Raw genomic sequence first — 26,056 nt, forward strand, 5'->3', positions numbered from 1 at the left:
CCTTTAAGCCATGTTCTGTTTTATTTGTCTGTTTTCCCCTTCTAACCTTCCTTTACATGCAGTACTTGACTGCAAACCTGCATTTTACAGTCTCTAGTATTCAAATCACTTCATCCTCTGTAAACATCAGAAATTAAAAGAGCTTTCAGCATCTGAACTCCAACACAACATACACAAAACTAAAATAATTCATTGTCTAGAGACCATAACAAATTTTAATGTGCATTTACAGAGTAAACAGAGGGCTGAAAGGGGTCAAACCAGTGGAAGTGAAGGTATGTATTACAAAATCCACACAGTACTGAATTACAAACTAAAAAGTGATGTTTTCTCAAAAAAGGAAATAAAGATTCCTATTGATGGCACGACATATAGATAATATTAAAAACTGGCTTGCATGAGGACCAAAGTATGTCTACTCTGAAGTTATATCACACAGACTGTAAGCAATTTACAGAATTTAAGTTAGTTTTGCATATACAGGAGTTGCAAAATTAGAGAAAACACTGAAATATAGAACGCACACAAAAAAAAAAAAGAGATGTATATATATATAAACCTCCACGCAATCATCAGGGGTTGGCCTAAGTCGGTAATTGCCACCATTGAACAAGAAACAAACAAAAAAAGACAGGAAAAAACCCCACAGGGGAATAATAATAATAATAACAAAACCCCAAACAACTCAAAAGAAAAGTATCCTCATTTGTTTTCCAGAAACAATGTCCTTTAGTCTGCTTAGTTGCTTTGTAGAATTTCTTTTCTCCTCCCTATTCCTCATGCAAAAAAAAAAAAACCCAAAACCAAAAAACCACAAACTTTTTAATGAAGTTTGTGGCGTGTTTTATTGGGGTCGATGTGAAATCACTATATTTTGTTTAATTATTTGGCCTCTGTTTGCTTCCAGGCTGGAACGGTTCTTTCAGCGTAGGAAACCAAATGTCATCCATGGTTAATTCTGTAATACTGATGACTCGCAGGCCAACCCCTGAGAAGTCAAGGATGAGGCTTCTCCTTGCCGAAAGAAAAGGAAACTAGGTCTTGCTGTTACAAAACGTTTGATTACATCACACCAGTTCTCTTCAAATAAAAGATCAGTGATACACCAACGAAAATAAGATATATCAAGAAAACATGTGGTATCCTCTTCTTTTTATAATATTTATTTATTTATTTTATTTATTTAGTATTTTTGTTTGTACTTCCTGAAGAAGGTGCTCCTTGTGTAGAGATTTAGAGTACATTGGGTGCAGAGTGGTGGTTGGAGGTTAGGGTCAACTTTGCTGTCCGCTCCGTGGATTTTACAGGCGATTTGCTCTTTGCTTTAAGAAGAGAAAGTGATATTGGAAAAAGTCAGCACTTTTAGATTAAAGCAAAGCACCCTTCACAAAGCCACAAACAAGAAGCAGGACAGAAAGTCCATGGCTTGTAGCTATCCTCGCACCTGCGGAAGAAGTTATAAGATATTCGCTCATCTTGCAGATTTCCAATGCTCCTTATAAGGCTGTTTTAAACACATACATTTATATATTTAATTAGCTCGCCAGGTTGGCTCTGGTGCCCATGAATGTCTTGGCATGCACTGCAAATAACAACACATACAAAGTATTTCAGTCCCAGGGAGGTTTTTTTGTTTTGCTTTGCTTTTGTTTCTTGTCTGTCTTTTTAAACAATGTTATCCAGTGAAACCATATACCAAGAGGAACAAACCCAAACACCTTCCATATCAGAGTGTTCTTTACAAAATCATTTCCAGCATCACATCATTGACTGCTAACAAAAAAGTCATCTAGCGGCTAAAGAGTGTTTTCTTGTAAAACAGAGGAGATACTGGCAAATGGCTGTGCTATACAAGGGGGGAACAGAATGCTAAAAGGTTTGGAGTATTTATTTTTGAGAAATTATATTTTCCCAGGCTTTTTTTTTTCTTTGTAAAAAGCTATGCAAACAATGGTAAATATCATTATTTCTGAAAACATGACTTTGAATTTTAAGTCTGTTATCAGAATAAAAACTGTATTAATTAAATGGAAATGTTCGCACATAAGTATTTAGATGTCTTGCGTACCAAGTCTCAGGGCCTGATGACTCCCTATATTATAAAGAATTACATTCAGAATTTGAAACATATTACTTGAGGTGAAAACCATAAATGAATTTTGGTTACACTATAAATAAAAGTTCCAATTCTAACAGGTTAATGCATGATTAATAGATTTTATAGTTGTGTTGTATACTTGAGAAGTATGAATGTTATTGATGGTTACAGGTGTCAATTCTGTAACAAAGTAATTGGTGTTATAAGCAGTCCATCATAATGCTGGACTTCTAATAACTGGTTATTTTTAAGAAATCTATTAATCATGTATAAGCTTTTTTAATAAAAAAATGTAATATTAAACTGAAGGCTGGATTCCACTGCAGCCCCTAAAAGCACATTTATCTTCTTATAAAAAATATACACAATGAAATCAAAAAGAACTCAAGGCAAATGCTCATTTTTTAAAAGTTTTCAGACATTTATCGGTACAACATTTCTCTGTATCTGCTAACTATGTTTATAAGTGTAGCAAGAAGTATTTCTGTTCCTGTCTTTAGTAATTTTTCCCTTCAAAAACAGGGATTAAACTAAATCCCAGATCTCTGAACACTGCTTCCTTTTGTAAATACATGGTGTGAGACATTGCATACATAGTAGTTGCCATAAAAGACTCTTAGTCCTCTGTCGCATACACAAGAGCTTCTAAGTAACAGTGATATTTCAATTATCCATGTGTGAACTGAATTTCTAAATGAATATTAACTTTTAAATGGAAACATGTCTCAAAGACCTTACCTAAGATTTTCAAAGAAGTCCAAGGGAACTCTAAGCCTAGTTTCTACTGAATGGAGACAGGAGTGGGAAGCCTACTTTTCTCTTGCCCATCTGATAAAGCCAGCCTACCTGTACTACGCTGCAGTAGTTTGCTGGGCTTCTCAAAACACTTGTTCTTCCTTAGGAACAAGCAAACACACAAGCAAATTTGCTGTAACTTCTTCCTGTGGGTTGTTCTCATACAGGTAGTATTTACAAGCTTGCACCCAAGGGTCGAGTTCAATTTCTGGTTTTGGTTTTACTGCAGCATCGCTATGTTCTTGTTTTTTATATGAGGTGTAAAATTCATCACTTGACAGATGTTTATAAAGGCTTTTCTTTCCCTAACTAGGTTAGCAGAACTGAGTTAGAACCTTTGTTAGTGTTAGATCATTTCATGATGTATTGAACTATTTTCACTCATTTTATTCCATTTAAATATTTTTTGGATTGAACTAGAGAAATACGCTGCTCAAGACAATCTAAAGAGGTCTTTGGAGATACATTTCCTCTGCACAAAATATGTACAATGCAAATAGGGATGAATACTCTGAAGAGTCTCACGGATGTTTTTTAAAAGGGACTTTTAACAATTAATGGTATTATAATTTGAGAATTTGAAAGCTGTAATGTGTGGAAGAGAAACGGTATGATATAAAAGAGGTTTGACTTAAACTGTTTCACAGTGGGAAAAGCAGCACCATAATATTTGCAGGCAAAGCATTCTTTGATTTTTGTTTTGTTTTGCTTTTTTTCAATGTGACAATCTGTAGATCCCCAAATTAGGGGTCATATATTGCACACACATGATAACCTTTCTATTTGTAATGTTCAGTCTCTCTATAAATCATGACCTCCTTCCAATTCATATCACATGTTCTACGTGTGTAGTGTTCTGTAAAAAAACAAGTTTGTTTTTCTTTATCTTGCAAGGGATTTAGGTTAGAGTACATGCAGTAAGTACAAGCTGAAGCAATACTGAACACATGAGAAAAAGTTAGGGAAATACAACTAAAATAATTTCAGCTTCTAGGTAAAGAAAGGGGCTGTTAGGATTGTTGGAAATCACTGTCATAAACAGTGTTGTCTGCGTGGTTTCGGGAACTGATTAGTATATCCTAATTTACTGTTTACTGGCTTAATAGTTTCCAAAATGCTGTCTAACCCAAACTGATACATTTTCAGTAATATATCACCCCCAATAAAATTGACTTGCAATATATAGTGACATATATGACTATTAGGTGCACTCTCATCTTGTCAGTGATTCTTTATGAAATAGAATTGGAGTTTAAATATACTCAGGGGGTTTTTTTGTTGTTTTTTTTTCTTTTTTCTGGAGATGTGTAAAAGAACTGTATTCATTCTCTCATGAACCCAAGTATTTCTTTAGACTTTGGAAGGGTGAAATCTGCAAATGTAGAATAATAACATAGAAAAACCAAAAGCAGCCTTTTTAGATTTTTTTCCTTTTTCTATTCTGTCATATTTGTTTATAGTCTATTATTTTGGTTTCCAACTTGATAAAGGATAAGCAACCAGAAATAATCACAAATTTCCATTTTGACTATGAATCTAAAAGTCATAGGGTGTTTAAATCAGAGATTTAGTTTCACTATTTTTAGACTTAAGTCAGAGGCAAAGTACAGATCAGAATCCAAATCCAAATATCTCGAAAATACAGAGTATCCAAATTCAGAGTTTTCATGCAGATGTGGTTTTGGTGTACAGCTCTGACCAGGACTTAAACAGTATTACTGGAACTGTGAGCATGGCAATATACATAAAAACCTGTCGATCTGGCTGTGGGTTTGCTATATCGATTACTCATTTCCCTGTAATTTCTAACATTATTTTCTAATTAACATAATGAGAGCTAAAATAAATTTTATTGCAGGTCAAGAACACCGGGCAAAGCTGGACTACAATTATGTTGCCCTCAGAGACAGTAACCTGGAAGAAGACCAGTAGTATGTATGCATATATTATTTCTACATTATTAGGTAAACTCTACTTGATGTGTGGGTCAGGGATTCTCACGTTTTGACCTGTTACCCACTGGGATCCAGTTAAATTCTTCCTGTGAGATATAAATGCCCATGTGTTGTCTTTTGTTTCCTGCCATTGACATACATCCAAAGAGCAAACATCCATGAAATAGTTAGGCTTCTCCTGTAAACAAATGCTTTATTGCCAAAGGAATTTGATCATGAGATAAGTTTCTGTGCAATAGCAGGAAAGAGTAGTTCATGCCATCTTTGAAACTTTGAAACTGTGGTTTATTCAAATATGTGTTTTACTTAAATGCTAGGAAAACAGAAAAAAAGTGGTAAATAATTGTGATCTTAATGTTTAAAATAATAAAATAATGTCTGTCACAAATGCTGAAACATATTTCATGGCTCATAGTGTATGGACCAAATTGCTAAACATCAACTTTGTTCTGTTAATGAGATTAATTTTAGAGTATCTAAGTATAAAATAAAGCCAGCAGAAGTTATAAATTATTAGTAAACCCTAACTGATCAAAAACCTAGTTACTCATTGCATGCCTAAATGATTATAATCCCTTGCTTTCACTAAGATAGTGATCAGACAAGATTTGTGTAAAAACACATGGGATTTTGGGACGCAAGCAGAGAAAAGCAAATGCTGGTTTCATAATTTTGCCCACTTATTTTTCGCAACTGGACAAAACATTGATTTGTAAACTAGGCAGCTACCTCAGACCCTACAGTTTTAGCATCCCCTATTTGTAAGAATCCCTTACATGGTTAACCACCTTGGGTCTCAAGCAGTTTGCATCTGCAAGAGTTGAAGTTTAGCAAATTTGGTATTCCTTGTGCTTCCTAAGGTTTGGGAGGTCTCTGGGATGTAATAGCCTCCTGCCCTTTGAGTCTCAATGCCCGTCAGAGCCTCTGAAAACTGGATTCTTACAGTTATCCTTAAAACGAGTACTATATCATCATATAAATAACAGAACGAATCTGTGAATTCAACAGCATTGCTTTAATATTTTACAAAACATGTAAGTGAAGTGAGGGTATCCTTGAGTTTCCTTTAATTAGTAAGCTACTGATCATAAGGGAACATTAATGCCTGAGTAGAGTCCTGGGTGTGTGCTGACCAGTATAGGAGAAATACAGCCAGTCACCCCAAAGTCCATCCTAGATTCTCTGTATGTATGACATGATGCCAAAATATCCCTGCATATTTATGGGGGATATGTATTCAGCTTGTGCTGAATATGAGTTAATTTTGTTGTACTACTGCTTTCTGAAATCACAGAGGTGTTGAAACCTTGGAAGTTTCATTTTTCAGGTATTTGTGCTGATATTTTCCATTTAAGTGCCTAGTTTGCTCTTTTGCAATACTCAGCTTTGCTTTATAGTGTTAGATTTGAAATAGGCTTCTTGTCAGCCCTAGCTGAAATCACATGAAATCATAATTTTGCATTATTTCCATGTAAAGTAAGTAAAATTTCATTAAATACCTGCCTTAATTTTACTGGGGATATTAATGAACCATAAGATTTATTGGAAGACGTTTGCAGTTTTACATCTATAAAGATAGGTGAAACCAGGTGTGGTTGATTTTATTCGAAGTTTTATTTGAATATGTCTCACACAGGTTTTAAATAAATAGATTCTTCCTCTCTGGCTTACCAATTGCTGTTGTTTTTATTCCTCTGAATTGCCAAAATCACAGTCACCTATAGCTGTCCTATACTGCTGGAATATACCTGCACTCAGGAAGAAAATTTTCCTTCCACAGACATAAGGTCCCCCTTTCCCTCCTCAGGGGAATGACTTCTAATGTGTTTTAAGGTTCAGTCACCTGTGTTTGATTTGGGGGAACTGAATGACAAAAGACAAGCAGTAAGTATCATATTCAAGCCTCCTCGTGTAGATACTTCTGCTTATGCTTCCAGTCCATCTTTCCCCATTGGCTGTACAGTAGTCAGGCTAAAATAGTGTAAATTGCTCATCACTGTCTTGGGCGAACTTACCACACAGGGCAAATGAATTCATCTTACACACCAGAAAAAAAGTTCTGAATTTCTGAGGTGGTTTTTTTTTTTGGTTGGTTGTGGGTTTTTTTGGTTGGTGTTTTTTTTTTTTTTTTTTTTTCATTTTGGAAGAAAACTACTGCTTCCAAATTGATAGAAATTTAGAATAGGCTATGTATTGAATTTCCCTGAAGTCTACTTAGACTTTGCATCCAGCGTGTAGCTCTGTTCACCTGCTGTGTGTTCATTTTCTGCCAGTGACACCCAAAAGAGCAGAGGAGGAAGAGGGATGGGATCTTAGATGGATGATTATTCCCTAGCTTTCACTAGGTAAGGTTACCAGGCAAACAGAGGTATTCAGTCCTGTCACAGGACAAAAGAAAGTGAAAACTTTCCAACCATGAGTAGAGGAGAGAATTCTGCCAGAGGTTTGGGCCACAATAGCTCCTGGAGCTCTTTCTGGGCTAAAGCAGGTCACAGCCTTTTACTTGCTGCCAGCTACACCTAAAGCCACATTCTAATGCAAACTTGAGATGGAAATACTTGGGAGAGGAAAAACCTAAGGAGACTTCAAATATAGGTAGCATGTAGTAAAATGATAGTTGGCTTCTGGCAGTGGTCCAGAACAAGCCATAGTAAATCTATCAAAAGACAAGAGATAGCAGTACGAAGGAAGAAAGAAAGAAGAGTGGGACTTGCAATGACTCCTGCAATTTTACTATGCCAAGATGGACAGAAGTAGAATTATGGGTACACTGGTGTGAACAAACATGGGATTTTACATTCAGGCCACTTTCTGCATCATCCCTTACATCAACCCATACCTAGGGAAACATTTAAATCTTGTTCTTCCTTTGCAATGTATCTGAGAGTCATAGTTTTCTTTTTAATTCTTCAGTGTTCTTGTTTACTTTTCCTTCTTTAACCCCTTGACTAGAACCAGGCTGCCTAATTGGGCCATCATGCACTATGAAGAAGCTAAAATGATCTCTACTATCATTCTCAAAGATGAAAATGAAATCATCAAAATGATCTGACCTTTTCATCCTTTTACCTTGAACAGGCAGGAGGGAGTGGCGAGTTCCCTAAACATATATCTGAAATGGGAAGTGCATGAACATTTATAGATTTTCATACAATTCTTATGAAAATAGCCAAAACCCACTGTTGAGTTTGAACACAGTTTTTCAGGACGGTGAACTGGATAGTGTAGTTGTCTTAGCCCACCTCTAGTGTAATTTTTGCTCTCTCATATCCTTATCCTCATATCTTTATCCTGTAATTCACAACTTCCATTCTCATCAGTGGATTTCCTTCTGTTTTCATATGTAGCTTTGTTTAAATTGTGTTAATAAGTAGTTCAGGACTAAATAATATTTTACATACTGGCATGATTAGGAAATCCTGATACAGTTTTGCATTGGCTTCATGACTGTCATTCATTTCTGTGGCAGTGATCCTAAGTTTTGTTCAACTGCTTATGCTTCTTGGAAACTTATTTAGGCTGTTTTGGTCTGAAAGTGAGTCTAGCTATCTGGACAGACTATCCTATCAAATATTCAGCTTCTAAAATTTTAGTTTCCCTAGCATTTTCATGTGATATTCTCACAAACAAGTTCAGAACAGTAAAGTAGCAGTAGGTTAGATACCCATTCAGTGAAATGAAGTGTAGATGTATTGTTTCTGCAAGTGATATGAGGGGTAGAGCATGTCAGAGTCAAAATGATTTTGAACCTAAGGCACACAGCTTTCAGCTTGAGACATACCCAGAAGCATATTTCTCCTTCTAGCAGCTTAAAACTTTTTTTGTGCTCAGCTACCTCAAATTTCATGTATTCAGCCAAGGATATACTGAGTTCTTGATGTCTCTGAATTGTTTAGTGGCTGTACAACTATGACTGCTTCCGTTGCTATCTATTTATTATATTGTGGATGCTTTTTTGTTTTGATACTCAAACTTCCCAGGCTGACTTTCTTAGGAGAATGACATTCTGTCTGCCTGGGCATCTCAGTCACAAATGTTCAGGCATCAGCCATTTGTAGCAGATATCCTAGTTCTCTTCCTCCCTTTAGTTGGTGTTTGAGCCTGCAAAGTTTTAAAGTTTTTTTGTTTGCGGGTTTGGTGTTTTTTTTCTTTGCATTGAACTCTGTCTTCGCATGTATAAGTAATACATTGACTTCAGCTGTTTCTGTTTCAGTGAAAGAGTATTTTTGGGGAAAAGGGTTGCTAAAAGAGGTGTTTGCAAATAATCTGTGAAACACCAGCGTTAGCTATTTAAATAAAACTAGTGTGAGAAGCAGTCTAATATCCAGTGTCCATTGCAACAGTTAAAAGCTAAGGGGGAGGGAGGCAAGCTCAAGCAAATGCAGGCCCTAAATTTTTTAATTGGTATTGTTTGAGAACAACTGGCAGCATGCTTTAAGACTGCTCTTATCAGCACTGGGCACCTTTCTCTCTCATCCTTTCCCTGAAAACCATGGATATAAAATTGCTTAGACTTTTTTTTAGTGTGGGACAGAAAAATATATAAATCAGTGTGTTTCTATTTATCTATTTATGAGATGGCTGGTTCCAAAGCAAATGCAGTTTTTTGTGACTGTCCGGTGGTAACCCATCCTCATCTGTTTACTTGCATATAGTTATGTTGCATCCTGAATGAAGGCAGAAACTTAGACTGTTAACAAAAATTCTTCTTGAATTGACTCTTCCGTTAATAACCGGCTTCCTCTGTTGTAACTAAGCATGTCCCCAGCACAAATTGCTCAGCATTTTTGTATGAAATATAAATGTGTGTGTATTTGATATATGCCACATTGTAATTGAACTGTTAACAGACCTATTGCTGAAAGATACCATAAAGTCACAACAGGAGTTTTATTTGCAGAAAAACAGAACTGAAGTAATCTTTTTCCTCCTGTGCTTTTTGCATCCTGTTCATCCTTTCATCTATCAGAAAAAAAAATCTTAAGTGGGATGATACTTAATATTACTCTATCATCTTCAACAGCACCATCATACCAAGAAAAACATACAAAGAGGGTTATTATAACGTAGACAGAAGGAAAATTATCATTCTTTGTAAATATTTCAGCATGAGAGATTCAATCCCTTTTCTCGCTTTTCACACCTGACACTGCTTAGGCTTACGTTTGACATGCAGTCAACCTGATCTCCTTCTATTTATACCATTTATATAAGTGCTATTTTCATGGAACTCAGCTAAGCCCCCATTTATCTGTACCCATCGGAATGGATGAGTCTGTTTTCTTCTGTCTGATTCTTAGATGGTAAGTGTTTTGAGGCAGGGACCATTCTTCTGATCCTTTGTTTGCCTGGTGGGTAATGCAGTTGTTATAGAGATTAGAACTATGCCTCTGACTAACAGAACATACCTCTGTCTAAGGGCTATGACTCAGCAGCTCTTAATGGTTTTAGCTGGAGCAGTTTAAGATGATAGTACCTCCATCCCTCTACCTCCCCCTCTTATGGAAATTAAACCCCCAATAACAGGAGTGGTACAAGCAAACCCCATGCCATCTCATCATCTTCATCTCAATTTAACAACCTGATGTTTTAGGGCAATAACTTCTGATTGGGGCAAGACAGAGACTTTGGGTGGCAACATTTTAAACTTTGAGAGCTAAATCAGAGTTCACAAGTCAAAGCTTTCACCCTTGCTATTACTGTGATACAAATAAAAAAAATACAACATTATGACCCCTACAACCACAGTGCACTAGTTTGAAAGTGGTGGATTGTGAGACTGAAGATTGAAGTATTTGTGCCGAATCCTATATTATTTCTATCTCCTTCACATTCTCTATTGTTGAATTTTTCTACTTTTATTTCAGATTTTTTTTACCTTTCTCATTACAGTTCTGAGATGTGGGATCAATCATAATCATGAAATGTCATCCATTGTTATTCAAAGACTCTTCAGGCATAAGATGGTCACTGATCCGCACATATTCTATGCATGTGAATAATTCAACAGAGTACAAAATAGGTAATCTACCTGTTATTTTGGCAGAGTTTCAGACAGGCACAATGCTGTGTAGCCATATTCTCAAATGGTATTATTCTGCTAAAGGGCTTTGCACCGTCTGAATATCCAGCTCTCTGTGAGACTTACTGCTAGTTCTTGGCTTCATAATTGATTTATTATTGCTCCTTGACAAAACATCTTGCCCTTTTAGCTCTTTTTTCAGTTGCACAGAATGAACTGGAGATGGATACACATCTTCTGTAGTGATGTAGAAGTCACTTTTGTAGTTATTATAGCCCTATGGCTGTGATTTGGTGGCCAAAAGCCTTCATCAGTGTCACAGGCAATAACAGCAGCTGAGGGAATAACAGCAGTAGAAATAGGACTGGCAGCAGAAGTAGCATCCAGATTTGCTATCTGTATTTTTGTAACTGTTGGTGAACACACAGATCGTATGTATGAAGCACTGGGAAAGCTGGCTGTGGCAGTTACTTTCACATTTTTATTCTCCTCAGCACGTTAGGCAGCTTTGTTCCAGGACAGTAGCATTTGTCAGTAGATGGGGAACAAACTTTGGTGGGGTGGATCAGACTGGAATACCCACACACAGACAAGATAGAAAGTTGCACTGCCGAAAAGTATGATGGTAACTTCCTTATGATAAGGTGAAATGAAAGGGTTTGGGGCAGAGTCGTCTCTTCACAAGGCCAATGGAAAGATCATCAGCTGCTCTTCAAATGACATCCAGCTTTATCTTCAGCAAAGCAGGATTAATTGATTATTACTGTAGCTGTAAAGAAGGTTATGTGTCTGGAATATCTTTGAAGCTCATGAATTATTTAATCCACTGGAAAATCCCTGTCCAGAGAATAAGAAAATACTAAGTATTGAACTTTCTATCAAGTCCAGCCTGAGGTTTCAAAGATAAGCACTAGAAAAAAGTTGATCAAAGTTTAAAAAAAAAATGCACAAAAAAGCTGAAACAACAAAACCCACCACCAAGAATGCTCCCTCCCCTTGAATCTGAATGAGCTGAAAATAGTAGTTTTCAGGTATTTTCCTTCCCTTCATTCTGCTCCCAGACAGCTTCACTGTCCTAAACTTCTGGTACAGGCTGGGTGGAGTTTAGATTCTCCTTATAATTCACTCTCACTTTATGATTAGAAGAGAATTCATCTTCATCCTCCTGCTTGAGCCAAATTTTTTGCTGTTGTAAATGAATGCAATTCTTTTGGCTTCAGCAGACTTGTATCCATTCCAACCAGCGGATAATTCTACCCATTTCTTTTTAATTTCAAGTAATGCAAAGGATTTTCATAATGAAGTAGAGCACCTGCTTCTTGTCTGAAACAAGCAAAAACATCCTCTGCTTTGCTGTATAGGTGTCAGGTAACAAATGGGTTGTGTTCTGAAGCAAGGAAATCCCATCAGTTATTTCAAGAGCAGGCCCTGTCACATATGCTGCAATCTCTGATGACCCAGTGCAAGCTGCCTGATTGTGTAGCAATGAAAAGCAATTTGAGTGAGCTGACAACTCATAAACAGCTTTTCCCCCTCAGTTTTTCTTTTCTTCCTTTATTTTCTTCTCTTTCTTTACTGTGTGGCCCATCTGCAGTCTTTCCAGTGGTTAGTTACCAAAAAAAGTTGTATCAGGCATGTAGAACAGAATGACTGTGATTCTGCTACTTGTGGAACTCCTGTGGGGTCCCCTACCAGATCTTCATATATCATTTTTGTTCTAAAGGTAAGGTGAGTCTGAAAGGTTCATTTTTTTAAATAGCTAAAAGAAAGGAATAGATGTGATTAAAGGCAAAGGCAGATGGACAGTGAAATACACTGGTAAGATTACTAAAAGAATAGGAAAGATCTCAGTATACATGTGTGTACATAAACAACAATGTAGATGGAGAAAGGGCAAAATGAGTTTCTTAAACTTTTACAGGAGTATGAGTTACAGTGGAGGTATCATCTGTTTAAGGACAGAATCCGTGATTATCTCAACAAATCGGAGAAGACCATGATTTTCTTCTATGATGCAGCATTAGTGCTTAACCATGGGCATGGCTAAGGATGAAAATAATATCTCTGATTTCAGAGAAGATGTGTTTGAAACTAGGCATATGCAGTACTCAGTCTGGCATGGGCATGTGGGATTGAACAACTGCTAAAACCTGTAGAACAACAAAAATGTATATATATTGGTTGGCGAGTGCTTTCTCAGTTCCTCAGCTTGTGTTTTTGCAAGAGGATTAGAAATGAATAGGAAGGTGATAGTGGTGTAGTATCAGCGACTGGCAATGACAGTGAGGGATGTTTACAAAAAGTAGATAACATTTTGCTTGTGACAGGAGTTAGAACTTCAGGTCTACAGAAAACTTTGTTTATTACTGGATTGAGTTGGACTAAGCACTAGGAACAGCAGTTTAAATACTTGTATGCATTTGGTTCTATCAGTAATTATGCACATATAAGAAATTAAGATGTGGGGTTTTTGAAAGAATCATAAGGCAGTAGTGAGTTCACTCTGCATTGGAAATTCTGGCCTAAAACAAAGGGGTTTAGCTGCTGTTAAGACCTTGCTTTGTCAGTGAAGTTATTTTGAGCAGATTAGCACTTCTCAGAAGATGCTTACAGTTTCAAGGTCAACAGCTAACTGGCTAATAGGGCTACATCAATTAACATGGTTAGAATTTATTCCATTATTTCAGAGAAGCTAAAAAAAGTGGAGTGACTTCATTTCAGGAAGAGAGAACCAAAGTGTAATTTTCAAGTAAAAACAGAGATTGTAGTGTATACAGGTGTAAAATGGGATAGCGCTTGCATCATCTTCTTGCAAGAATTTCCAAGAACAGATGAATAAGGTTCAGAAAAAGAACAAAACTCTCACTAGGCTTTTGCTTTAATGTAGTCCTAAGGAAACAGATGTTTGACTTTTTGCTGTGCAACAATTACAGTAATGGTTGGTACCTCCCAGCCTTACGGGTACTCACAGTTTATAAAACACCAGCCGCAAAAGCCAAAGTCTTCCTTTTAGTGAAGAAAGCAGTAATGTTGGCTGTTGCCTTGGTGGAGGCTAGAGCAGACTTTTTGTCCCTTTACATTAAGAGGAGATGTAACATAAAAGTAGAAAAAAACAACATAGAAGTTGGTTTATACCACAGAAGATTCCAAATTGGGCATAAAATTTGTGCTTACAACAGGTTGATAATAAAAGATTCCTGGATTCTGTAGAAAAAAATGGAGGCTGGAAGGAATGTCATCAATTTATCAGTATCAACAGACTGAAGAAATAGATTTTCATCCTCTTCTTTTGCATTCACACCTGAGGATCAGCTTCTCAGTGCGATTTATGATGCCAAGGATCCAGGTCATTCTGTCTTAGATAAGGACCACTGTCGTCTTTGTGCTCCTTTTCAAGGCGCTCACTGCAACTCTGCCATAATCACAGGAACAGTTTTGGCATGTAGTTAGATTAATGTTTGAATGTGTAACTTCAGGAAAGGACAAAAAGTTGCTAGAAATGTGCAGAGTCTGTATGTAAGCAGTCAGAAAAATGGACCTAACGTCACTTCTTCATTTGTAGCTATTCCCTCTTGAGTCTGAAAAGCAACTAATGGCTTTGAGTGCTTTAACAGAGCATTGGCAGAACAGGAAGAGTTTGTGGGATGTACACATTCTCTGCACATCAAATTGTGCAGCCCTTTCCTTTGTGTTGCTATAAATGTTGAGTGACTTGAATGCAGGTAGCAGAGTTTGTCTAGATTTATATCCATGAAACAGTGAGATTTGGTGCAGCCTGTAGATTATTTAGCTTCCTTTTACCCGAATTCATTGCAGCTCTTGGACCTCAGTTAATTGCAACATTGCTTAGAGTTACAAGGCTATATGATCACTCTGTACTTCTACCTTTGGACTAAGATACGTTGTTATGAATTATGCAGGAAAAAAAAATGTCTGTCACTCCACCCACATAGGACAGTTTCTGGATACATGCAGATTAGCCTGTCAAATTACTCAGATTCCTGTTAAGCTGTGATGGCTTACTTCATTTGCTGCAGCCCATGAATATGAAAAGAAAGGGTCAAGCTATGTTAGCTTTGACTTTTGCTTTCCTGACTTTTTTGACTTTGAGGTAGATGTTTAGTGCTTCTCAGTATATTTTCTGAAGACTCTGTGGGAGGTCTTCACTTTAGCTTTTTCTTTCTCTATTGAATCTCCATTATGCTAACAATAACAAATATCTTTTTTACACTCACATAGCGTTTTTCAGAGCAGCGCAAAATGCTGAATGGACCTCATATCACTTTAATTTGTCAGCCCTGGCTATATAGCTCCCTCATAGTTATCACAGATACTCTTACTTTTGAGTAAAAGAGGAGAATGACAGAAATACCTGTTCAGTTAGGAAATGCTGATATTTTAAAATGGCAGTGATGGTAAACTGGTTTTCTAGAGCTACCTATTAAATATCTGTTGTTGAGAAAGAAATGAAATTCTGCAGTGTGCTTCAGGATAGAAGGAGTTTAGTAGAGTGCTACCCACCTTGCAGAAATAAATTTTGGGGACAAAATATTCATGTAATCAAAATCAATATTTCTCATATTAGTAGCCGAGTTCTTCAGAAATAGCTGAATACAGATTTTCCAATAATTTCGCAGTGTCTTATTTCCCTCTGCTGTAAAAGTATTTCTTAATAGTCTGTGAGCATGGCAGTAAAATTTATTGCTTGCCGATAACCGTGCACTGGCTCTCTAATACCGGGGAATTTTTGATACAATTACCTATGGTTAATAGTATTTCTCTCTTCAAACAGTGTTGGTGAAGTCAGTGTATTACTCAACATGAACAAACACGCCCTATGTCTTTCAAATACAAACATGGTTGATAACGATAAATTTGTATTCAACCATGTTTCTGTGTTCTAGGCTGGATGGACACATTGCTTACATGTAACATAATCACACAGTAGTCTTGTGCATGCATATATAATTAGCATGAATCTGAAGAATGGAAGAGTTTCTCATTTGACAATGTAAGGAGATGGTGTTGATTCAGTATCATAAAAAGAAAGACTATTAGTGTCTTTGACATCTCCCTTCTGCCTTTCTGAGGTCTCACAGCTGATGTCTCTCCTTTCTCAGCTGAAGTTGCACCTCAAAGTTACATAGAACTAAACCCCCCACTGCCTTGTGCTCCCGTGGGCATTTCTGTTGGTGTAGAGTGAGTGTAAAATGGAGTGAAAGTCCAAATCACACCATAGCTGGAAAATCAGGCCCAGATTTTCTCAAGTAAAGGAAAGTAAATCTTGGTTCTCAAGAGTTAAAGTGATGTTCATCAAAAATATCATCAGTAATTACTGTGTAGCAACTGACCGTTAAATTGAAATTAAGCCTAATACGGATTCTTGATACACTCTTTGTTTCTTCAGTAGATGAGTTTCACCTCTGATGAATACAGCATTAATCTGTGCTTCATCATAAACCAAATGAATTAATAAACTAAATTATATTTTAATCTGTTTAATTTTTAAATTATTTATGATTGGGATTGTCTATAGTTGATCTGCAGTAACCTTTACTCAAGGAAAAAATTAGAGACCAAGTTTTTCTATGGGTTTTTTTTTCACAGGGACTTTTCCATGTAATAACCTACTAGCGCTCAAAAAACAAATGTCCAGTAATCAGGCAAGACATTGTTTGGACTAAAGACATAAACAATATTATAGATTCAATTATATATCCAAAGTGATTTAGTGGATTAGCTGTTGTGTGCACACTTTGGCCGCAATGCAGCGTAGTCTGTAGCTACATGTTTCATAAACTTGTGACTATTCTAATTAATTTAACACAGAACTGAGCAGAAACCAGAGTTTTCACTTTATGGACAAGTCTGCTACTTTGAAATGTATGAGTCCAGTGGAAAATAAGTGGTATATAGATTTCTCTGAAAGGAAAGCCATGGTAGAACGATGATTTAAAATCAATTGAAATATTTCTTTTCTTCTAACAGCTTAAGCATTTTTTGGAAGAGCTAAAAAATGAAAGTGGCTCTATTTCAGGGAAAGAGAACCAAATGTAACTTTTAAATAAATTAAAAAAAAATGTATGCAGAGGTAAAATGGTGGTAGTATGCGTATCATCTTTTCTAATAGCAATAAGAATTTTCATATGAATAATCATATTGTTCCAATCTGTAATGAAATGTATTTTCGTTATCAAAATGTTTTTCTAATCCTATGCCTGTAAGATAAGTGATTTCACAATAGGTGTGCTGTGAAATTTGTTGTATTCCCAGTTTTGGTTTTGATGACATGGCATTTTCTAGCAGAAAAAATGATGCATCAGAACAAACTAGGTTAGCTTCCATTATATGTTTTAAGCTAGGTTGTGATCTCCTGCCTTACATTGGGCCCTCATTGTAAACAGAAGTAACCCAGAAACCCTTAAACTTGCACAGTTTGTTTTCCAGAGGACTTCTAATCATTTACAACATGTCTCAATTTTTTATCCTGTCCATCTCTATTGCCATCATACAGTGGCCAACAGCTGCACCTCCTGTATATTCATGTACCTTTGCATAAGTGTGAATTTTACTGTATCAATGTAGAAAACACAGACTTATATTGCTTATAGGTTATTTACACAGTGCTGTACAAAATCTCCCAAACAAAATATGTACTATGGTAATTTCTACGTGACAGAAAATTGAGGCATTGCCATTTTAACACTTGATTCAAAGCCAATGGTCAAGCAGCTGAAGATGACAAACCCACTTTCTCTGACAAACCCTTGGTCTTTCTAAAGCCTACACAACGGAGAAACAATCTGGTGTACCTAAGGTCTGCTTGGATTTAGAAGTCAAGTTCCTTATGAAAATAGGATTGATACTAAAAGTAGATTAATGTCACCAAATGTTAGCAACATAAAAGTTAGGTGACTTCTGTAAATTAACTTAGGAAGAAACACTTCTGGCTGGGTGTTTTATTTAATTTATCATGCACAGCCATCTTAAAATGAGATGAGTCATTCACTGACATGCCCCTCTCTCTCTACACACACTACAGGAAAAGCTAAGCTTCAGTTACAGAGCTAACCTTAGGTGGATAAAACCAGTAGAGATAAAATCCACGTATAGGAATTTAAGGCTTTTTGCTTCTTCTGCCCCAAAACTTAATCTTCAGCTTTTAGGAAGTAAGGAGATAGCAGGAGGAATAGAGCCAGAAAGGAGGAGGAATAAATGAGCACCACACTCTTCCTAGTCACAATTCCTGGTTACCTTGTGGAGTTAGCCTCCTTTTACATGCTGGTAAGCAATCAAATGAAAGCTCAAAATGCTTTACCATACCTGATTGTGGACTTTGTTTGGGGATTTTGGCTGCTGCTTCAGGGCTGGAGGTGGCACGCACACGCTGATTGGCAGAGTTATGGATGCTACTTGGAACAGCTGCTGAGATGTTTTTGCGAGGTTTCATGTCTTGCAACCACATTGGAGATGCCTCAAAGGCTTGCATTCGCCGAGAGTGGCTGTTAGCGTTGACTTTGAGAAATGCCTGGGCCTTGTATTCCTGAAGGTCTCCATAGTTGGCATCGGTCACCCTGCACTCATACAAGCCTTCATCCTTTTTCCTCACTTTTGAAATCTGCAGCTTGTGGGAGATGTCATTCCCTTGTACTTTCACTGTCTGCAAATTTGCCAGGAAAACAAACAAACAAACATGCTGTCAGGTATTATTCTTTCTCTGGGAAGACTCTACCGAGGTAGAGCCTGTCCAGAGAAGTCAAGTGCCAATTAATCAGTGGTGTGATTGTGCTTACTGCAGGGAAGTTGCATCAAGGATGAGTATGATTATTTGTATCTATGAGGATGTCTGACATCTTCTTTCCAAAACTGTTTAGATGGTTTGCTCTGAAATGCTAATTGGCCTCAGACAAACAACCCAAACTACCGTGCTCATTCCAATTAATTGCTTAAGATCACGAACATTCTTAATGAGCTTTATACATAAACCTAATATCTGTGCGCTTCGTTGGTTAAACCTTTCCAGTTAGTTGGCTTTATTGAATAATTCAGCTTTTGAACTAGTGCATTAACAATTTCGTTGGAGATGTCTGCCAATATTTAAAGTTCTTTAGTAACAATTTATTAGATTAGCTTGTAATCTTCACTACATTGAAACTGCATATTTGACATTCAATTTGTCTCCTTCAAGCATGTCCAAACCTTTGTTATTTTTTGTTTGGTAACCGTAACAAGACATCTTGTGTCAGGTAGTTCCTTTTGTCTCATTTATATAAGTGTGTACTTATTAGAAATCATATATAATGTCAGCAGCACATATTCAAGTAGCACATATTCAAGATCACTTCAAAAGTTGTCAGCTAAAGTAAGACTCCTGGTTTATTTTTAATTGTGTTTAATATCCGAGGGTAACAACATAGTTTTGTCTCACATAATTAAAACACACATGAGTAAATTATGCATCCAGAAATGTGTGATAGGTATTAAGATGCATTAGGGAAGGTAACACAGATTCCTTTCTGTATGTTCATCACTTTAGAGAATTTATATTTAATTAATTGGCTATTACTCTCTATCTGGATTAATATCTGTTGCCCCACAGGAAGCCAGTTAAAAGGGATGCAGTGGGACAGAAAACTTCAGCTTTGAAGAACTTCTGAATGTGGTTTACTTCCACCATTACATAAACATGGATGCAAATGTTGCTTTGTGTCTTATCAATGACACACAAGGAGGAAAAGTCAGGGTGATGAATATATGGTAGATCACAAGAATGGAGAACCGTTAGGGTGAAACTAGGCACGTGTTACTGGTGGTTGTACAACAGACTGCTTCTGATAGCTTGACATGCTGTGGTCACCCGTGTTGGCAAAGCACCTATTCTGCCTGCTTGATAAATGGAAGAGCAATACTTGTGAATACATTATTGCTTTAAGGTACTGGATGGACTTTACAGCCTGTTGTGTTGTATCCAGCTCTGAATTTATATTGGCAAACTGAGTTGAAAGTATGGATTGCATACTTTCAGGCACAATGTATGCAATATTAATTACCCAGAAAGTGCTGGATAGTTATTTAAACCATATTCAATAATAATATATCTCTACTGAACAGCTTATATTCAGCAAAAGGATTAAAGAAGTTTCACATGAATGGAAAGAGGATCTGTAGGTCGTATTCTGCCTTCACTTGCTCCCATGCAATATCTGCGAAGTTAACAGTGTTACATAGCACTAGTGAAAAACAGAATTTGTTTGGGGTTTTGCATTAGAAATTTAAAATTGTTGCAGTCAGCATGTACGCGTGTTTTCGATACGTGCCTGATTACGATTTAAAACCAATAGAAGTGGTATATTTCAGCACAGTTTAAGAATATATTTAGTATATTTTACCATTTCTGTAAAGAATTTACTAAATGCACTTAAAAGTTTGCTGTCCTCTTCATGAAGATACTTCCCTACTAATGGAAGACTCTGTGTGTGCCTTCAAGAAAGAAAAAACGGAAGGCTACATTTGTAACAAGTATATTTAGACTGTCAACCTAATGTTGACTTTTTTTATTGCAAATATAAACTGTTTTATGCAAGCTTATAAAAACACTGTATAAATACCACTTCGTGAATTATTATCATACATAATGAGAGAAAGAGATTTTTAACGTGAAAGATGGGACAAGCTTTACAGCCTATACTGTGTCACAGATCTTATAGATTACTAGGGGGACTTTGAATGAGCCAGTATTGATAAGGAATAAATTGGCTGCTAGCACTATGTCTAGTGGAATAGTATCCAAAGACCACATGTGGGCCTCATTTGCAAGATAGCCTACAAATGTAACTGAAGATACGGTCCACAACGCAAATTGTTTATAGAATATGGTGAGAGGTATAATGGGAAATCTAAGTGTGGCTAGAATATGTATAATTTTGAATACAGCGTATCTGAATTCCCATTTATAACTGTGATATATAGCGCTATATATAATTTATAGCTATACCTAGCTGCACGGTGACCTGATGTAATTACTTGGTTAGTTATTTGTAGGCATCAAAGAGCAGCAGAGTAAAGGATTTAGCGGAAATAAGTCACCCCTATGTGTTGGTGTTTTAAGCTTTGCTGGTACTTACAGCCTTGGCCGCAGCTAAAAGGCACTTCTGAAGGGATTGTGTCTGAGAAAGGAAAACCCCTTTGGGCTCATAAGGAATGCTCATGCTGCAGTATCTGCCAGGTATCTCTGTCTTTCCACTGCAGTGAGCACGACACCACAATCCCACCGCCATACATTTCTCGGGATGCTGAAGGAGGAGGGTCTGAACTTTTTCTGAGGTCAGGGGCTGTGGCTGTGCCTGACTCGGGGTATGGGTCTGCCGAGGAAGGCATCCTTCCCCTGGACAGGGGCCGGAGCGAGGTTGCTCGTAATTTTCTCGAGGCAGCGTTCTGGTTTAATCTCCAAATGGCAGATTGGTAACTCTGGTTTCAGAACCCCACTTTCCTAAGAAAAGAGTCTCAGTGGCCAGGAGCGGAGATTACTCCGAACAGGAGGGTCTCGGCCAAAGACTTTCTGAGCTTTTTTTTCTGCCAGCGGATAGGAACACAGGGAAGCACCCATTTAAATAGTTGCACGCCCCGCTGAAGGGAAGCGGGGCTTCAGGGCCAAATTTCAGCCTTAAAACCAGCTTTGGAGCGCTAAGGCAGACTCGGCAGCTGCCCGGGGCCGATGAGAACGAGAGGTACAAGGATGGGTGCGGGCTCTCAGGGGCTGGAAACGGGAATCCGCCGCACGTCTACCGCCTGCCCGTGCCTTCGTGCCCGCCTGGGAAGTCCCCAGGGCCGCAGGCTGCGCCGGGCAGGGCTCTCCCGGCACCACCACCCTCTTCCTCGGGCAGGACGAGGAAGGAGCCTGCCCCGCTTCACCTCGGGGGGAGGATGAGGAGGGATGCCGGGAGGCGGGGGGTGCGTGTGTGCGCTCCGGGGGCTTTCCGCGCCCTAGCCGCGGTACTTACGCTGATCTTCGTGCCGTCGTTATCCAGGTCCCGCTCGGGCAGGAGCTCCACCTGCAGGGAAAGGAACGCCGCCGTGGGTCGCCGGCCCCCGCTCCCCTCCGCGGAAGCCCGTGGAGCGGCGCGCCGCGTCTGCCACCTGCGGGCCGCGCCGGGGAGAGCCGCCGTCCCGTGTCCGAGGCGTCCTCCCCCCGCGCCCTACTCCCCTCCGTGGAAGAGCGGGGGGGGGGGGGGGCATCGCCCGACGGAGCCGCCACCCACCCGACTCGCGTGGGGGGCTTTTCGGGGCGGCTGAACGCCGAGAGCAGTGCGGAGGTGGTGGCAAAGGAGGAAGGGAGGAGCGTCCCTGGAAGGGAGCGGGAGTGGGAGTGGGCACGGACCCCTCCGTCCCGCTCGGAAGGCTGAAATTGAGCTGTTGTATGATTCCTTTTTTATGGTTCTTTGGGGACTTGGTTCCCCCCCTGCTCGCCTCCCCCCCCCCCCCCATCCCCCCCGCGAAGTGTGTGCCCTCCTGCGGCAGCTGCATGCAGAGTTAGGGCTGCCGACTCGACTGCACCAGCTGTAAATTGGAGGGCACGTGGAGGATCTTGCCATTTGGGAAATAAAAAATTCCCACAAGGAGCAGTCTCTGAACAGCTGCTTTCCAAAGGGAAAATGAGAGAGAGGGGAAAAGAAATTAAAAATTAGACTTTGGAAGTCTGAGTGGGTTTGTGAACGTCCCTAGGTGCATCCTGAGAGTGACAGGCACCAAGGGCATCATCCCTTGAGGTGGGCATTTTTCTCTGAAGGTTCCTGTGCTGTTATTTCATGGTCAAAATTAAATCCCTGGGGAGATCCAGAACGTCCCTCAGCTCCCCCTGTCTCCTCCCCTCTTCTCCCCACCTCCCTCCCTCCCTCTCAGCTCCTTCTCCTGTGGCATTCCTGGGTGGTTTGGGGATCCCATGGCAGAGGATCATTACCTGAGTGCCTGTCACCTCGGCTCCGGCCTCTTGGTCCTCAGCCGCCCGCAGAAACCACCACTGGATTTCGAGGTACACCGAAGCGGAGCCACTTTGGAAAGCACAAGACATCTCCACGTTCTGCCCTTCAGTGGCCGTGACATTTCGGGGAAACTCAGTGAATTTTGCTGCAAAACAAATTCATAACGTGTTGGGATCTCCTGTTACCTACTCATTGTTTATTCTCTGCTTTTTGTGTTGCCTTTTTTCTTCTCTCTCTCTCTCTTTTTATCATTTTTAGTTAATATCTCTGTTTTCTTTTCTGATTCCTCCTCTTTTCTGATTTTCTAGTTTCCCCACATGTTACCTCCCCTGGTTTCTCTCACACCTGGGTATGCCTTTCCTCCCTTACGCACAAGTCCACCTTCTTTGCACTCTAAGCTTTGCTCATGGGAAATGCTATAGACCCCCCTGCTTGCTCCCAGGGACTAGTAAAGTTTTATGTAATCAGGTCCAAATCCCCTTGGGCAGAATGCAGTATTTCACCAGACTCACTGAGGGATTTTGTGCAAGACCAATTTGGAAGAGGGGGAAAAAAAAAAAATCAGACTGATTTATTGTATTTTGTAGGGCTGAGCTGGAGATGTGTAAATTGTTAAACCTTCCACAGCCAGTTGGAGCGGCTGTTGGAACTGGCACTCTTCTGAGGTGTGGATTACGACCACTCATCAAAATGCCCATTTCCAAGGCTTTACCTGAGTTGGTTACCCTTTCTGAGAACCTCTGCTTGCATAAACAGACCGAGAAGCAATACATCTTCTGTTTCTCAGTCCTGGCAGACACTTTCTAGAAGTAACCTTCACCTTTGTGTCCCAGTCCTTTACCAGACAGGATCTGCCCATTTCAGGGTACCACTACTAGATTTAAAAACTAATCCCGACCGACACAGTCCAGGGCACCAGTATTTTTTCAAGTCTCAGTCTTTACTTCCTCCTCATCCTTTCCTATAGCTCACTTTAAAATTGTGCAGCCTAATGAAACATGATAGTCAGGTGAGGGGGACTACAGATGAACAGTGTAATAAATAAAGCCTGTGTTTCAAGAAGGGCAAAACGTGGAAAGACCCTGCAACGTTGCTTTCTGTTATGCGTTGTTACAGATTGACTAGAGCATATTATGATGCGAAGGAAATACTGCTCGTTGTCTCCTCCCCCCCCCCCCCCCCCCCTCCAGTGTTCCTAGCTAACCTGGAATAGGTGGGATAATTTAGCAATACGCTTAACCAGTGCTACTTCTTTATCCTCTCACATTTGTGCTTGGCAACAGATACTTAGCGAAGCTCCTAGCTTTATATTTCACGGTGTCCCATTTTCTGCGCTTCCCCCCACCCCCCCCCCCCAAGCCAGCGATTGCTAGTCACCGAGTTAAAATGACAAAAGGACCGTGCATTTTGCATATCCCGGGCTTGCAAGTTTGTTTCGGTTTCTTTGATTTGTTTGTTCCTTCCCTCCCCTCCAGGTCAGTGCGTGCGAGCGGTGCGGAGAACGCGGATTGGGGATGGGGGGGGGGAGGAAGGCTGCCAGCCGCCTCCTCCTCCTCCATCGCACCGCCGAGAGCAGCCCGCTGTGGGCTCGCAAAGACGGCGGGGGGAGCCTGCCGGCAGGGAACGGCGGGCGGGGGGGGGCGGGGGGCAGCGGGATCTGTCCGTGGTGCTGACCGCCTCGCCGCAGCCCCGAGGTCCCGACCGAGCGGTTCCCGCAGCGGTCGGGCTGCTTGAAATGCAAGGCGCGCCTTTCGGCGGGGAGGGTGGAAGGCGACGGGGGGGTGGTGGGGGTGGTGGGGAGGTCTTCAAAGAAGTCGATTTTGTCTTCTTCTCTCCTTTTTTTTTTTGGGGGGGGGGGGGAGCAGAAATACACGTAGTCACAGAATCGAAATGAAGGTCTGGCTCGGAAGATTGCAGGGTAATAGGAGAGGAAAGGGGACGCAGCGCGAAAGGAGACTGCAATGTTTTAAGGGAGGCAGTAGATTTAGCCATCCGGTACTTGGTCTGAATGCGATAGTTATGCGTGCACGGGTAGGTGTTTATTGTATGCATACATGCATAGATATAAACATGGACAACCCAAACACATGTATGTCCATCCACAAACACCCCTGTACTCTTCTGCAAGGTGCCTGTCATTTCCCTCTTTGCTATCAAGTAAAGAAAGCCTGTTTTATTCCCACTTTGGGGAAACTTCTCACTTCTCTTCCTATTTACAGACAATTTTTAAGCTAAATGTAAACCTGATGCTCGCTGTCCTCGTCTCCCATCCATTGTGGTTGTTTTCCTTCTTTTTTTCCTCTTCTGCCTCGTCCGTCGTCCGTGTCCCCGTCGTCCCCCCCCCACTCCCCAGTACTGTTGTCAGTCCGTTTTACCATAGAAAAACACATACACACATTTGACAATAAGTGATCTTACCTTGGGTGGAAAGTCCTTGTTGAATATACATAACTGAAAAAAAAATGAATCCAACATAAGCTAGAAAGATCCCCATCATTCCAAGACGAAAAAGAAGTCACATCAGGGTAACAAAAGCCAAAGGTGCCCTCAAAAAAGGAAGAATTGATATGTGAGTGTAGGTAGGTATCTCTAAATATATGAACAGAAAGAGATTTTAAAATGTTACAAAAAGGCTCTGTATTGTAGCCCTAGCTGCGACACTGGCAGCATTCTGCTACTCAGTGGAGTCTTTTTCTTTGGGAAGAGCGAGTATTGCAATACAGTGTGGTTCAGATGAGCTGTCTCAGGCGCTGTGTTGCTTGAAGTCCAGATTCAGACTGAAAAAAAAAAAAAACCCAACCACCCAACACGTTGAAAAGTGGGTATCAGCTGCCTTCTGTGCCTTTTTTCAGCTACCTGGCAGCTTCGTCCAGCGTCAGCTCTTGCTGCTCAGGATGGCGTGATGACTGCCCTCCCTACACACTGATCCAGCTTGGGAAGAGGGGAGTGGGGGAAAGAAAGGGGCGGGGGGGGGGGGGGGGGGGGGAGAGAGAGAAGTCTGCTGTGCTTGTATTGCTTCAACTTTTCCCTCTAATGGCTGCGATAATGCCTTTAACCCTTCCTTCTCCCCCCTGTTCTCCACACCTCTCTACCTGTTTAGACTTCTACTGGTGCTGATGCTGGGGTAAAGCTGCGCCTTTTTTTTTTTTTTTTTTTCTTTTCTGCATAGTGTACAGCTTGTGATTGTAGACAGAGCAGGGAGCCTTTA

General features: G+C 39.8%; 1 protein-coding gene across 4 annotated transcripts; it reads right to left on the reverse strand.

Moving 5' to 3' along the window:
- Window positions 1-851: 851 nt before the first annotated feature.
- Window positions 852-25,880, reverse strand: VSTM2A (V-set and transmembrane domain containing 2A). Of its 4 annotated transcripts, XM_049830191.1 has the most exons (6): window positions 25,705-25,880; window positions 25,267-25,394; window positions 22,827-22,993; window positions 21,871-21,921; window positions 18,194-18,530; window positions 852-1,322 (listed from the first exon to the last, which is right to left on the reverse strand). In XM_049830191.1, exons 2-6 carry the CDS (start codon window positions 25,343-25,345, stop codon window positions 1,234-1,236), a joined length of 723 nt encoding a protein of 240 aa, XP_049686148.1. In that variant the 5' UTR covers window positions 25,346-25,394; window positions 25,705-25,880; the 3' UTR covers window positions 852-1,233. The 4 variants fall into 4 exon arrangements, with proteins under 4 accessions (XP_049686148.1, XP_049686147.1, XP_049686150.1 ...); XM_049830190.1 differs by having other exon boundaries at window positions 25,267-25,880; XM_049830193.1 differs by having other exon boundaries at window positions 852-1,582; window positions 25,267-25,880.
- Window positions 25,881-26,056: the final 176 nt, after the last annotated feature.

This window comes from Accipiter gentilis, chromosome 27 (genome assembly GCF_929443795.1).
Source record: "Accipiter gentilis chromosome 27, bAccGen1.1, whole genome shotgun sequence".
Lineage (NCBI taxonomy): Eukaryota > Metazoa > Chordata > Aves > Accipitriformes > Accipitridae > Astur > Astur gentilis.